The 13,615-nt window shown below is 42.5% G+C and overlaps 1 protein-coding gene across 4 annotated transcripts in view; it reads right to left on the reverse strand.

The window, feature by feature from the left end:
- RNF123 (ring finger protein 123) overlaps nucleotides 1-13,615 on the reverse strand; it is a 90,170-nt gene that overhangs the window by 56,387 nt on the left and 20,168 nt on the right. For all 4 annotated transcript variants that reach the window (XM_033140544.1, XM_033140542.1, XM_033140543.1 and 1 more), the window contains 12 exons: nucleotides 12,737-12,862; nucleotides 12,523-12,615; nucleotides 12,260-12,333; nucleotides 10,793-10,910; nucleotides 10,083-10,182; nucleotides 9,498-9,559; nucleotides 7,544-7,615; nucleotides 6,077-6,197; nucleotides 5,463-5,564; nucleotides 4,102-4,208; nucleotides 1,522-1,714; nucleotides 318-463 (listed from right to left, as the gene is read on the reverse strand). In XM_033140544.1, coding sequence (XP_032996435.1) covers nucleotides 318-463; nucleotides 1,522-1,714; nucleotides 4,102-4,208; nucleotides 5,463-5,564; nucleotides 6,077-6,197; nucleotides 7,544-7,615; nucleotides 9,498-9,559; nucleotides 10,083-10,182; nucleotides 10,793-10,910; nucleotides 12,260-12,333; nucleotides 12,523-12,615; nucleotides 12,737-12,862 — 1,314 coding nt within the window. The remainder of the gene's footprint in view (nucleotides 1-317; nucleotides 464-1,521; nucleotides 1,715-4,101; nucleotides 4,209-5,462; nucleotides 5,565-6,076; nucleotides 6,198-7,543; nucleotides 7,616-9,497; nucleotides 9,560-10,082; nucleotides 10,183-10,792; nucleotides 10,911-12,259; nucleotides 12,334-12,522; nucleotides 12,616-12,736; nucleotides 12,863-13,615) is intronic.

Consider the following 13,615-nt stretch of genomic DNA (forward strand, 5'->3'; position numbering starts at 1 on the left):
CGGGATACCAGTGCAGGTAATGGGGATCAGCATTCCTTCTCACACCTGCTACTCCTCAGAAGGAAATACATGCACATCTATTGTGTTACTGCTGCGTGGTGGCCAACCATGTTCAGAAAGTGCAGGTCTGCCACCAGAGGGTGTAGTTCCACCCAAAAGCAGAGCGCAAGAAAGCATCGTGAGTTGGTATGGTGGCTGCAATCAAAAGCACCCCACCCTCTCCCAGTGGGCCATGGTGTCTTTGTTAGTGTGAGTTCCAATCCCAATTGTAAGAATGGGACAGGACTGAAAACTCCCCTGAAATGAATCCTGCTCACCTTACCAAGCTGCTGGTGCACGCTGAGGTTGTACATCATGACTATTCCATCCAAGATTTCCAAAAGAGAATTCTCAGTGATTGGTTGTTCTGGCTCTTCGGCAGGTCTCCCCAATAAAAGGCCCTCATTTCCATGGCTGCCTTCAACTGTCATAAATACAATGAAACATCCATCACTGTGAAGAAAATGGACCTAAGGCTGTTCTGGTATTCTCTCTTTTTTAACCATAAAGTTTTGTTAGCCTTTCTGTTCTGAAGGAAATCTTGAACAAACAGCTACCTCAAGTCACCAGACATCTTAGTTTGGCTGGTTCTGTTTCGAGGCATATGGACTATGCCTCTGAACCTACATTTATCCTTCTGAGCCTCATCATCTTGCAGTTTTGTTTACTAAAATAATTAAATCTAACCTATTTAACACTGTTTACTTCAAGCTATTACAATCGTAGTCCTTTACAACAAATCCAGGCATGGGCTAGCATGCAGGTAGAAATCCTTTCCCTCAGAAGGCAGAACTTCAGGATTGAATTATCTATCTATCTATCTATCTATCTATCTATCTATCATCCAATAAATAAATAATTATGAGAGGGCCACAGAGCGATTTACAGCATAAAAACACAAAAAATGCCTAATAACAAAGAAAGCAATAAACCACTATTACCCCACATTTGTTATCATTTTGTAAACACCTGATCATGTTGAGAAGTCCATTTGCTGTAATGATCCAAGCGCTGTAAATGATTCAAGAGAGCTCTTATCTACGATACCAATTATGAATTTAGGATGGCTGAGAACAATGGAAGTCAGCTACAAGAGACTTGCAATAATATTGCTACCTTCAGATCTGGACCATTGTTTAAACAGAAAATGTTAACAAAATTTACCCAAACCCTACACAACCTGAAAATGAAGGGCAATTTAGGAAAGTGTAACATCTTTTTACTGAATACATTAAAATTAAGGAACATGATTGGCAGGCACTCTCTTCTCATGGATTTCTTTGGAAAAACATTATTGGATAATATGTTTATGAAGAGCAACTGTCTAGAATTATAATGCTATTTCTAGAATACTACCACTCCCTCCTCTCACCTTGTATCCTTCTCCCCCCCTTCTTGCTTTGATCTCTTCTCTCTTTTGTTGTTGTTGTTGTTATTGGTTTGTGTGTATTAGAAAGGATTATATATATACACACTACTCACTGTCCTCCTCTGTCCGTTGTTCCATGTTCAACGTACGAACTTTAACTTTCTCCAAGGCACCTGGTGACCGCCTTGGAGTCATAAGGCTAACAGCTGCAGTGCTGAGAAAACGGTTAGCCCGCCCCAGGGTGGGTGAACTAAGCCAGCTTGGTCTGGCCAAGGCACCTCCGATTGCCAGTGCTGCAGCTGGACGCTGAGAAAAAGAGAGATTGAGAGATTTGAAGTAGTATTTGTTCAGCTCTTTCTCTAACGGGAAGAATCAAGCTGATTTGAACCATGCACAAATCTCCTTTGTTCTAGTTAGGCTCATTTGTAGGACAAGTAGTCGAAATATTTCCTTCTCACTCACTGTAACCTATAAGAAGAACCAGGGCCTCATACAGGCAAGCATGGCACAGGGAGACATTCAGGACAGGAAAACTTTTACTAGAAAGCATAATTTGTATCCTCATCAGTTATTTCAATAGGGTGGTTTTGAACTGACACACAACTCAGTTTACACAATCCACATTGCAAAATGCATCAGCTTGATTATGCATCAGCTGATGACTGGAATTAATCTTTTAAGGGTCCAAACAGCAACCGGAGTGAAAGAATCAGCACTGGGCCAGACGTAATGGCAATACTGGGCTATCCTGTGCTGTACAGTTCCAAATTCAAGGGACACAATATTCTTCACAACATGGTCTTATCAGAGGGTGCAGTCACAGATGGCAAAATTGTGCTCACATTGACATCCCTGTAAACTAGCAAAGTATCAACCATTCAAATTTCCTGGGCCCAGCATGTAGTATCTTTCCATATTTTTAGGAGTGGGAAATCCTGATCACCTATAACCTTGCCCTTGAGAAACCTAAGGAGATAGAACTTTAGCTTGCAGTTTCTAAAGAGGAACACAAGACAACCTGCAAGGCAACGTTTGCGAAGACAAAAAATGCAATTGAAGCCAAGCAAAACAAAATAACTTTTTTTTTCTTTGCACAGAGTACTTTCTTTAACAAACTGAATCCTTGAATTCCTCATCTTATCAGGCCTTGCATCTCATTGTGTCAACAGTTCTCAAAGTTCTCAGAGTAGTAGCTGGTCTTGAGTTTCCACTGAACTTTTCCTGGGGTATATATAGAAGAGGCTTGAAGCCTTAAAAAGCACCCCCTGCCCGACCTTTTCCCACACTTTACTGTGCTCTACAGATTTAGTCACCAAGTCACTATGGTGGCTGCCCCTGCCAACCTTTGGGAACCATCCTTCTCCCTAACATAAATATCTGTTTTCCTGAGTTTTCTGCTAATTACAGATTTGGAAGGGGAATCTTTTGCTTCGCAGCAGGCTTTTTCATTAAGATGAAGAAGGAAGTAGAGGTTGACACTGTTTATCATGTGAAGTGAGATAAAACCCACCCTCTGCTAGCAAGAGCTAGTGAAGTCTTGGGACAGGCCTTTTCTGTCATTTTACATCATGTTTTAGTGAAGGCAGGAAGTGATGGAATCCCTCTTCATTGCTTTCCCCTTCTATATGAATTTGTGTTAATTGATCCCCTCTTGCTCCACACCAGCCACTGGGGAAGGAGAAAGCAACAAGAGGGCCTCCACCCTGTTTCTTTCATTTCCAAAGTCTTATATGCTTCATGCAGGATTTTTGTAGAAGGCACTCACTACTTCTGCAAATCCTGCCATTTCCCCAAGTTCTCTGTGTATGCCAGGAGATTCAGGACAGGGGGCAGGGAAGAGGAGATTGGTGGAAACCATAAACAACAGGTGACAACTGTGTCAAATCAACACATGAGGTCTTCTATATAAAATCATATTGCTGTTTCCCTTATATTTGTTTCTGATATTAGAACTTCCCCACTCAAACTGCAGAGTCATCACTACAATCTTCGGCAAAAAGCTAGCAAGCCCAGATCCTGACTCAGGTGCCTGTGTTAGGACCAAAAGCAACTAGCCTTCCACCAGCATTCTTGGCATTCTCAGGCTATGAGTGTAACGCTGCTGACTAACGAGAAATGCAGAGCTGTTGGAGCTTTAAGTGACCACCAGATCTTGCTAAAAAGAGAACTCTCTGTTAGCCTGCAAAATTCTGGGCCTGCAGTAGAACCAGCAGGGTTAAAATTAATATAAAAGACCTGAGAAAATAAAAAGGTCTTTGCTTGGCACTGAAGGACAACAAAGCAGGTGCCAGGCCAACTGCTTTGGAGACAGCATTCCATTACTGGGGTCCAAACACTGAGAAGTCCCTTTCCCTGCTAGCCTCCCACCTCAGGTAACTTTGTTTTCAGAACCGTCCCCCTGACCTAAGTATGTCTGATTATGGCCTCTTAGAGTCAGGATTTTGGGCTGGATTCCGATGTACACTTTGCTATGGTACCATTAGACTGCAGTACAACCAATACGTTCAACACAAAACTTAGAAAGGCTAATTTCTTAGGTACAACGCATAAAAGTCTCTCTTTACTTGCTTCTCCCACCCATCCAAAACAAATTTCTGCTTCCAGGAGGTTCAGTGCTCTTCCTTCCTTCCTTATAGACTCCATTGACAGCTGCCTAAGTTAAAACTCATTGCACATGGCATTGTTAGGCTCACTTGTGCTGTTGACACTGCTGACTCTTCATCTTCATCGAGATCATCCATTGTCACCGCCTGAAGTTCTGCAGGGTCAATCAGAATATCTGCCTTTGAAGCAAGCTCATCTGTATGAATAAAATACCAAATACATTCATTGCTAGGTATAATTATCTATGCACATTCCATTTACCACATGTCTTATTTGCAGTATTATTATTATTATTATTATTATACCCCATTTTCCTGGCGGGACTCAAAGCAGCAGTCTGCTCTAGAGCAATATGAGCAGTACCAAATAACAAACATGCTTTCTGACACCTATACACCCCCCCCCATATTGTTATGCTTTATTGTTTTACCTATAAACCAACAACTGAAGGGTGGTATTTTTTTTAACGACTAAAATAGATAAAATGCTCCTGTATGCAAACTGTACTTTTTCCAGATCATGTTACTGATTCTAATAGCTATTTCCTTTTGTGTACATTTTGCCTTGGAGGCTGCTCCCAAGACAGAGAGGGGAGCATCCAGACCCTAGGTGGAATGGACAAGTCAGTCCAATAAGAGCCCAAAAATTGGGTAGGGAAATCTTGGGTCTCCCCAGGGTGAATAAAAACAAGGTTCATAAAAGGGTCACACACAATCTTCAAAATGTAATTTGGAGCTTGTATTTGATACTCTCTTATCTCTACCAAGCAGATGGCCAAGCAGCCCCTGTGCCCTAAAGCCTGGCTCTGCTGATCTGAAGAGCACCTGAAAGAGGAAAAAGCAAGTCCTAATTGGAATCTCACAGGCCAAGAGGCATCAGCTGCCACTTTATCTTCAAGTCCCAGGAGAGCAGTTCTTGTTTTTAGCTTCAGAGGCCGTACACATATCCTTGAAGAGGACTGAGCTATTTAAATGAGCTAGAATAGATTTGCATGTAAATTAACAAGTCAAAAAAATTACCACACTTATGTCATGGCTGCTATTTGATAATCAAGTTAAAATACATAGTTTTAAAGGAAGGTCACAAGTGAAGACAACTAAGCCTCTGAAGAAGATGCCAAGTTAGCACCTGCCTGTTTCAGCAAATAAATGACATTCTGAGTTTCCTAGTATCCCTAGTATTTAACAAAGTGAAAATAGAAAAGGACCTTTCTCACCTTGCCAGGATCACTTAGGGGACTTAGAAACCAGCAGCCTTCTGAGTCAAAGTAAAAGGCAGAACCAAAGCTTTCACACACAGATACGTAGCTCCACAAAGCAATGAAGCTAATTCTGTGACACTCCCTCCCCATCTTTTATGGTACTTCCCTCAGCAATTTGCTCCTCCGGCAGATCTTCCACATCACATGCTTCCACATGAATTAATGGAACACAACAAAACAAGCACTTGCCTTTGAGGGTCTTCTTGAGATGAGACAAGAGTCCCCCGAGTCGCTGGAGGTCAAAGTAATCCACCTTGCCATTATAGAAGAGCTGAGGGGGGACATATGCATCTGTGGGAAAAGATGTTTTATATGTATTTACGGAGAAGGCCAAAGAAAGCTAACCTTCAATGAGTGCAAATAATCAGGGCCGCAGTTACAAGACATCCACCTGCCCTAGCCAACTCTCCCTCTGGTATAAGGGGGAAGAGAAGTCAACAGTGTGTGTCGCTAAACAGCAGAGCACTAAAAATGAGTATTGAACAAAGAAAGCTAAAATGCATTCACACAGAGCCCCTTTGAGGGGCTATGGCAAGGCAAGCATACTGATGAAGATGACTTTCTTCTCTGCTACATGTCTGCACAACAGTGAGGACTAGGTCCACTTTTGGATGGGCATTGTTTCACTGTGGGGTGCAAAAAGTAAGAAACGTTGTCTTGAATGTCTCTCATTTTGCATTTTTGGGTGAAGAGATAGAATTTGGTTACACCCAACTCCAGAAATTCCTGGATGATACAGCCTTCTTCAAAATGCAACCACATACAAAGACCAATATTCCCATTTGTGCATCTTTGGAAATTACCTTCACTGCTCATTGCTAAAGGGTTCTTCATGTTGTACTCATCCCAGTAATGTTTCAGGGCTGAGATGAGTCGATGCAAGAAGCACACCATATACTCTGGAGGACACAGCACAGTCAGATTCTAAGGACAAAAAATGACAATGCTCTACTGTTAACAGAATAGTTGAGGAGCCATGCTTCTCCATCCCCTCAGATGTGTGTGATGCACACCCTTGCTTATAGCATTCCCCAGGCAGCACAGAACATTTCCAGTAACTGACAGGGTCAATATCCATCACTGATTCTCACCTGTTTCCCAACAAGAAAGAGCAAGCACGAACGTATCTTCCCTTCAAAGCACAGTAGCACAGTACATCAAGAAAAGAGATGATGAGCCAACCTGATGGCCCCAAGGCATGTTAGCAAGCGCCAGTAAGCACATTTCCCGCACTGCCGGAAAAGACTGGCATTGAAACAACAGAACACTCCCAGTCAGGAAAGAACTAAAAGTCCATATCAGAGAGGTGACACCTTCACTTAGAAGATTTACTGAGAGACCTTTAAGCCATGGCTGAGTGTGCTCTGCTAAGCAAGACTCAAAATGACATACTAAGAAAAATTGAATTCAGGAACCTTCAATAAGATATGCAAAGTTTTAATTAATTGCATAGAAATAATAATACAGGCTAGTAATGGACAGGGGCATCAAGTTATATAGGGTGACAAAGCCTTGTCCTCTGACTACTGAAAATTCTGACAGCTGCATTATCCCACTTTCCTTCAGCTTCTGTCATTTCATCATGATTTGCATTTAGGCTTCGAGACCCACTTTTAAAACCAAAACTTCTGTTCAAGAATGTGCCATCGATACAAAGTGGGCATTAATTCCCCACAGTTACCATTTCTTTTATGAAGTTATAACTTGACTGCATTTCCCTTTCAGGTATCTTAAGCTATTTCTTTATATTCTGTTAAAAAAGATGAGATTCCTGGCATAATTGTTTTGCCACCAATATTCTAGGAAGGCAGTCAATGGGGAACAGAGGTATAGGGATTTAAGAGATGGGTGGGGTGGGGAGTCAGAACTGAAGCTTGGCTTTGCAGATCTGAAGAGCATTGTCTGTCAGAGTGCAGAGAACTGAGATTGTCAGGTAACAAAACCAAACTGAATACAATGTAAGGAGTGACCGTGTGTTCATATTGCATGAGGGGCCTTGATAAAGAAATCATTCACTATGAACTCGGCACCTTGGTAAACCATTGATGTGTGGAAATTTCCCAATTTCTGCACAGGACAGTAGCATGGAGTCCATCAGCCCAAAATTTAAGAAGTCATTACACACTCAACAAGGCACCTATAGTGTCCAAGCTGCAAACATGTCTGCAGCTACAGCTTCTGACAGATATAAGATTGTGTCCTTCTTCAGACCCTCCAACAGAAAGTGCGACAGAAGTCAAAGTGGAATGAAGATACTGTTCTTAGCTTACCCCTCGGTTGCTGGCATTTTCCTGAAGAAACTTGCGAAACTTATTTAGAAAGATGTATCTGGAAGCTCCTCCCTGAAACAACCAGTGTTTAAAGTCAGTTGAGTTCCAACAAGGTGAAAGAACAACCTAAAATTACAGTATTTCTTGGGTTTGCCTGAATTATGATCACTTGCTCATTTGATGTGAAATTTGCCCTTACAGGTAAGTCCTTAAAGACAAGTGTATACATGTATTCTCATAACTTGCTAGACTTGCACTAAGCTGAGGGAATTGCTGTCTGCTGCTGTCTTGTTTCAAACGGCTGTTTAAAAATAAATTGGAATTCAGTTTGAATTGCATACCTGGTTTTGTTATTACTGATTACTGCTTGTTTCATTATGAGCTGCCCTGTGGGTTCTACTGGGCCACATAGGCATGATATAAATCAATTTTTAAAAAAGAATTCTCAAGAGCTGCAACATCAAGTGATGGCCATCACAGACCAAGAACCACACACAAACCTTTCCATTAGGATGCACACTTCATAATGCAGCCTGCTTTGGGGTGACACCAACTGGAGCTCTGTTGCACTTGTATTTTTGAGTTAAAGGGAGCCACCTCACATGATTGGTCTTGAAACATCAACGGAAGACATTTTTATTTACCCAAGTATTTGCTGTTTAAAAATGAGAGGCTGAATACTTAAGCAGTAACAGTATGGGTTTCAAACTGATTTTGTTATTCAATTCTTTATGTTCTAGATGCTTGGGGGGGTGGATGGTTGATGTGTGTTGTTTTGTGCTTCTTGTATACAACCCCCAGCTCCTCTGGGAGTCTGGTGATTTACAAATATCCTAAATAAATAAGTCACCCGTCATTAAGTCAAAGAAAATTCCTCTTCAATGGAGGCAGCTCACATGATCAGTTGTGAGTCATTTAGTGACGGGGAGAGTGTGATGTACTGCACACGCATGCATGAAACCTATCCTAAGTCAAGTTACATAGCAGCGTTCTTTGGCTGCCTATCCTCAGAGAAGTCACCTTGTATGAATGCCCTTCTAGCCTCCATTACTAGCTCTTCTGGCTGCTGTACAGAAATCCAGTTCCCTAATCAAGAAGTCCATTCAGGATATTTACAGTTCCACACTGCCATCATTTGGTTGCCAGTGCAAAGATGTTCATAAATCATTTAACTAGGCTTTTATTAGGAGTCCCACCTAACCGCATTAGCTCTTAGATATTCCACTCATATTCTCAGCATTATCATTTCACACAGACTCATGAGATGCCAGGGTACTGGGCAGGAGTCATTAGCCTGTGTGTCCAATAAACAACGTTGTCAGGTTTAGCATTGTATCCAGTAGAGAAGATAAGCTGCTAATAGCCTACTCTGAGCAAACAGCTTCTAGTGTACAATAGTTTGAGCCTCCTCACTACATTTAATATCAGGCAATCAGAAATGAATTTGGTATTCATTTGTTACTATTACAATTATTATTTATTATACTTCTTTCCCACCCATCACCAGAAAGTACCAGGACTGATTTATATTGCATTATAACAATGTAAAAGGCAAGCCAATTTACAATCAGAAGAACACAGTGGGTCCAACAGAATATATAATTTAGGTGCTAGATGCCAGGGTAAAGTGTTGAGTCTTCAACGCATGATGAAAGAGTGTCAGACGCATCTGTGCAGGGAGGAAATTCCACAGCCCAGGGGCTGCTACGGAGAATGCCCTCTCCTGGGTTTCCACCTCCTGAACTTCCAAGTGCCAATCTTAACAACCAAAAGAGGTTTGTACGGAAGGAGACAGTGTTCCAGATATACGGGGCCTCAGTTTTCATATGACTAAATCTTGTTTTATGGCAAGATCCAGACAAGGCCCTTTGAGGATACATGACAACCTCAAAAAGCAAGCTGCTCTCCAGTGTGACTGAAATACTCTGCAGATAATATATGCAATCATCCTTACCCCACCATGGTCTTTATTGTTCAACAGCAACTTCAGTATCTGCACTTGGAGTTCCTCCACCACTAAGAATAAATAGAACAGTAATGATATACACTGCGTCGGTTAGCAGCCACCATCACATTGCTACAGAGAAACTGACAGTGGCCATATTCAAGCCCTGCATAGAAACTCCCAAGAAGAAACTGACCTTCCCAAATTATTATACACATCAGTTTGCTGAGCTACACTCCGCAAGTGGCTCTGGACAGTCTTTGGAATGACCGGAGGTAAAAACATTATCAGCGGAAAACTTAGTGCTGTTTCTAAATGGAGTTACTAGTATTGCATTTGCAAGCAGGGGTGCCAATGGCACCTGCAACATGGCACTGCCCAGCTAATATTTTATAGCATTTGTTTATTCAAATATATTAAATTTGGGTGATTGGGACAAAAGGCAGTATACAAATGTGATAGATAAATTTATCGTGGCATGCAATTCTCTTTCCATTCTCTGTGAAGGCTATGCTCTAGCACTGATCAATATGGCTTCATGCCATATTCTAAATTCCCCATGAGATTTTGAATGCCACTATCCCATCCTCAGACCTTCAATGCGTTTCTTGAGCCGCTGGCACCCTCTTTCATACGCTCGCCTCCTCAGTCTCTCCTCAGCAGTCTCATCTTTTATCTCTTTACTTTCTTTGCCCTGTGTTTAAAAGATACGAGGTTAACAGAGTTGTTAGGTAAAGGTAAAGGGACCCCTGACCATTAGGTCCAGTCGTGTCCAATTCTGGGGTTGCGGCACTCATCTTGTGTTACTGGCCAAGGGAGCCGGCGTACAGCTTCCGGGTCATGTGGCCAGCATGACTAAGCCACTTCTGGCGAACCAGAGCAGTGCACGGAAACACTGTTTACCTACCCGCCGGAGCTGTACCTATTTATCTACTTGCACTTTGACGTGCTTTCAAACTGATAGATGGGCAGGAGCAGGGACCAAGCAACGGGAACTCACCCCGTCGCGGGGATTCGAACCGCTGACCTTCTGATCAGCAAGCCCTAGGCTCTGTGGTTTAACCCACAGCGCCACCCGCGTCCCGAACAGAGTTGTTAGCAGAAGCCAAAAAGGATGGACAGGAAGGGCTGCAAATGCCCATGAATACAAACACAGCTAATAAGAGAATGCAGCTGTATAAAGGTGCTAAATGGTTATTTGCATAACCTATTATGTGCAGAAAACACCTAGATAAAGCCAACATCTTTGCAGTTAAGCTAGGACAGCCCTTAAATCTACCAGCAGTGGCTACCATATTCCTCACCTCTTTGTTGAAGCGGTTTGGCCACCAAGTGGTGGGAATGAGCTCCTGTAAACCAGCCTCCTCCACACGCAAAGGACTCTTGATGTAAAAAAACACAACTGAGCGGAGCACATCAAATCTGCAGAGAGTTAAGGGAGTTGTGTGGTAGTTCATATAGATGCACCTGTGGGATCTATGTCACAAGCAGCATCCCTGCAATAAGTTAAGAATAACTCCACACATAGGACCATGTAAAAAAAAATAGATTTCCTGAAAACAAGTCAACTCCACAGGGTACTTGGAAGCTATAATGATTGTATTGTGCAGCAAGAAGGGTATTTGGGGGGAATGAAAGAAGAGGTGAAAAACTGCAAAAGGAACTTCTGCAACTTTTTGCTTATTTTCATCAGCTTCCAATGCATGGGGACATTGAAGCAGCTATCCACCTCACTTCCCCTATGTTAGCAATCTGCTGCTGAGACCACCTTGTGTATGTTCTCAAAGCCGTTATAGAATTTGTGCTTATATGGTCCTGAGTGATGCTACTGAAACAGAAGCCATACGCTTCCAAATAGTTGGGATAATTACAAAAGGCACATGGGGAAGCAAAGCAAAGGAAAAATGATCAGCTCATACATAGATGTTATTTAACTATTGTCAATGAACAGAGCATTTATCTGGCAGGGTAGGCCAGGTAGGTGTATAGTGTTGGAAGAGAGAATAAGTGAAAGATAACCCTCTGGGCATGCTGGCTGTTCCATGAATGCAGCCACTCTACTTTTGGGGAACACTGGGATCAGATTTGAATATTAAGGGGGGAGACCCCAGCTCCGTGGCACAACATACACTTGCCTGCAGAAGGACCCGGGTTCAATCCCTGGCAATGCCAGTTAAAATATCAGGCAGCAGGTGATGGAACAGACCCTCTCTGCCCGACAGCCACTGCTACTCAGAGCAGGCAATACATAGTAGGCAAAAAAGATGGTGGCAGTGGTGAAGTTAACAAGAAGCAGGGGTTGTTTTGGCTAGTCTGGCTGCCTCTCTCTGGTCTCATGGCACAGAATACAGCCCATGTTATCACAGGTTATAGGTTTCCCTGAAAGTGAAAGAAACTGAATCTGAATGGGTGATACAGATTCAGCAAAGAATGGGTGATACAGCAAAGTGTGATCTCAAAGACCTCACAGTGAAGATGCAACCATTTTGCCTTGGTCAAACGCTTCCTCTCCTATTTGTGCAGAGGCACATCTGAGCTGCATCTGGTAGTAAGGAAATAGCAACACTAAGATATAGAACTGACTAGGGCCTCTTAAATTTAGCTGCAGGTGTGCACAGCCACAGGAAAAAAAGAAACCACCTCCTGTTACAGGGTGATGATTCTGTAGTGCCTACACATGAATCTTTTTGTCTATCTAAGCAAGTTTGTACCATCAGTTGATTTGAATGTATGTGGGAAATAGTGCATTTTTTTTAAATAAAAAAGGATACAGGACATTGTGAAGCAGGTACTTCCTGGATTTCTCATGCTTCAGGATAGCAATAGTGAGACGGAGGTAGTGAATCTGGATAGAGAAGAAGAAAAAAGGGAAATCAAGATAAGCTGCAGTGATCAGTGAGAAAGAGCTCTTAAAACAGCAAATGTCTTAACAACATTTGCAACGCTGTAACCAGTGAGCCAAAGCAGCTCCCCTCGCACTGAATTAACTTTGTTCTTAAGGGTTTCTACCGGTGTTCAACAGAATAATGCTCACCTGTAAGCCTAGATCAGGAACAATGGGAGAGAAGCGGTATGCCCTGAGCAGGGACATCAGCAGCTGCTTGAGGCATTCATGTACTTCATAATCCTGAGGGAGGAAAGAAACACTTTCTTACTCAATAAGAAAGAAGATACTGGGTCAGGGAGTTCCTCTGGAGAAAGGAAGAAGGGTCTCTTTCCTTGAGAGTAAAGGCACTCCAGTAGCTCACCTCCATGAGAAGCCACATGAGATCCAACAACTGCTGTATAAGAGGGTGCGCTTCCACAGGCCCTCCTCCTTCCAGGATGCTGAGGAGGAAGTTCATGAGCACATCTTCCACCAAGTACACTTTGCACTGCAGAAAAGAATTTATTAAAGCAGAAGACTTAACAGAATAGCTTTATCATGATGCTGCAGCAGAGTCAAGAACAGTGAATACTCGGTGCTGCCACAGCTCTGAGAGGGCTCACAGCAGCCATTTCCCCAGAGTTATACATTGGGAACTCCAAGGACAGGTTGTCCTACATCCCAGCAATGTCCCTTTACTCAGGCTCCACATTCTGATTGGTTTCCAAGAGCCGCTCCCCCCACCCATAATGCTATTTCTTTATTATTTATAAACTATGCTTCCATTTTAAAAAAAATACAGCAAGGTAGTACACAGCGTACAAAATTACAGTAAGAGCAATAAAAACATCAGTAAATAATGGTTGGTAAAAAGAAATTCACAGCGTAAAGCTCTGTCTGAATGACACCATTTTTAGACTTCTAAAAGAAGGTAGGAATGATGCCTGCCGAAGCTCAAATAGCAGGGAGTTCCACAGGGCACAGCCTTCCACACTAGAGGCTCAGTTCATAGTAAAGGCTGGCTGAACCTCGTGGTTGTGAGGAACCACAAGTGCCCCTTCAGAGGATCTCAGTGGCCAAGGTGGAGCGTAAGGGATCAGATAGCCCTTAGGGTACTTTGGGCCCAAATTATTTAGCGTTTTGTGAATTGACAGAAGAACCTTGAACTCTGCCCAGCAGCAAATTGGCAAAAGATGTTAATAACAACAATAATTTTATTATTTATACCCCACCCATCTGGCTGGGATCCTTTGCTTGCTGG

This window comes from Lacerta agilis, chromosome 2, assembly GCF_009819535.1.
Source record: "Lacerta agilis isolate rLacAgi1 chromosome 2, rLacAgi1.pri, whole genome shotgun sequence".
NCBI classification, from domain to species: Eukaryota; Metazoa; Chordata; class Lepidosauria; order Squamata; family Lacertidae; genus Lacerta; species Lacerta agilis.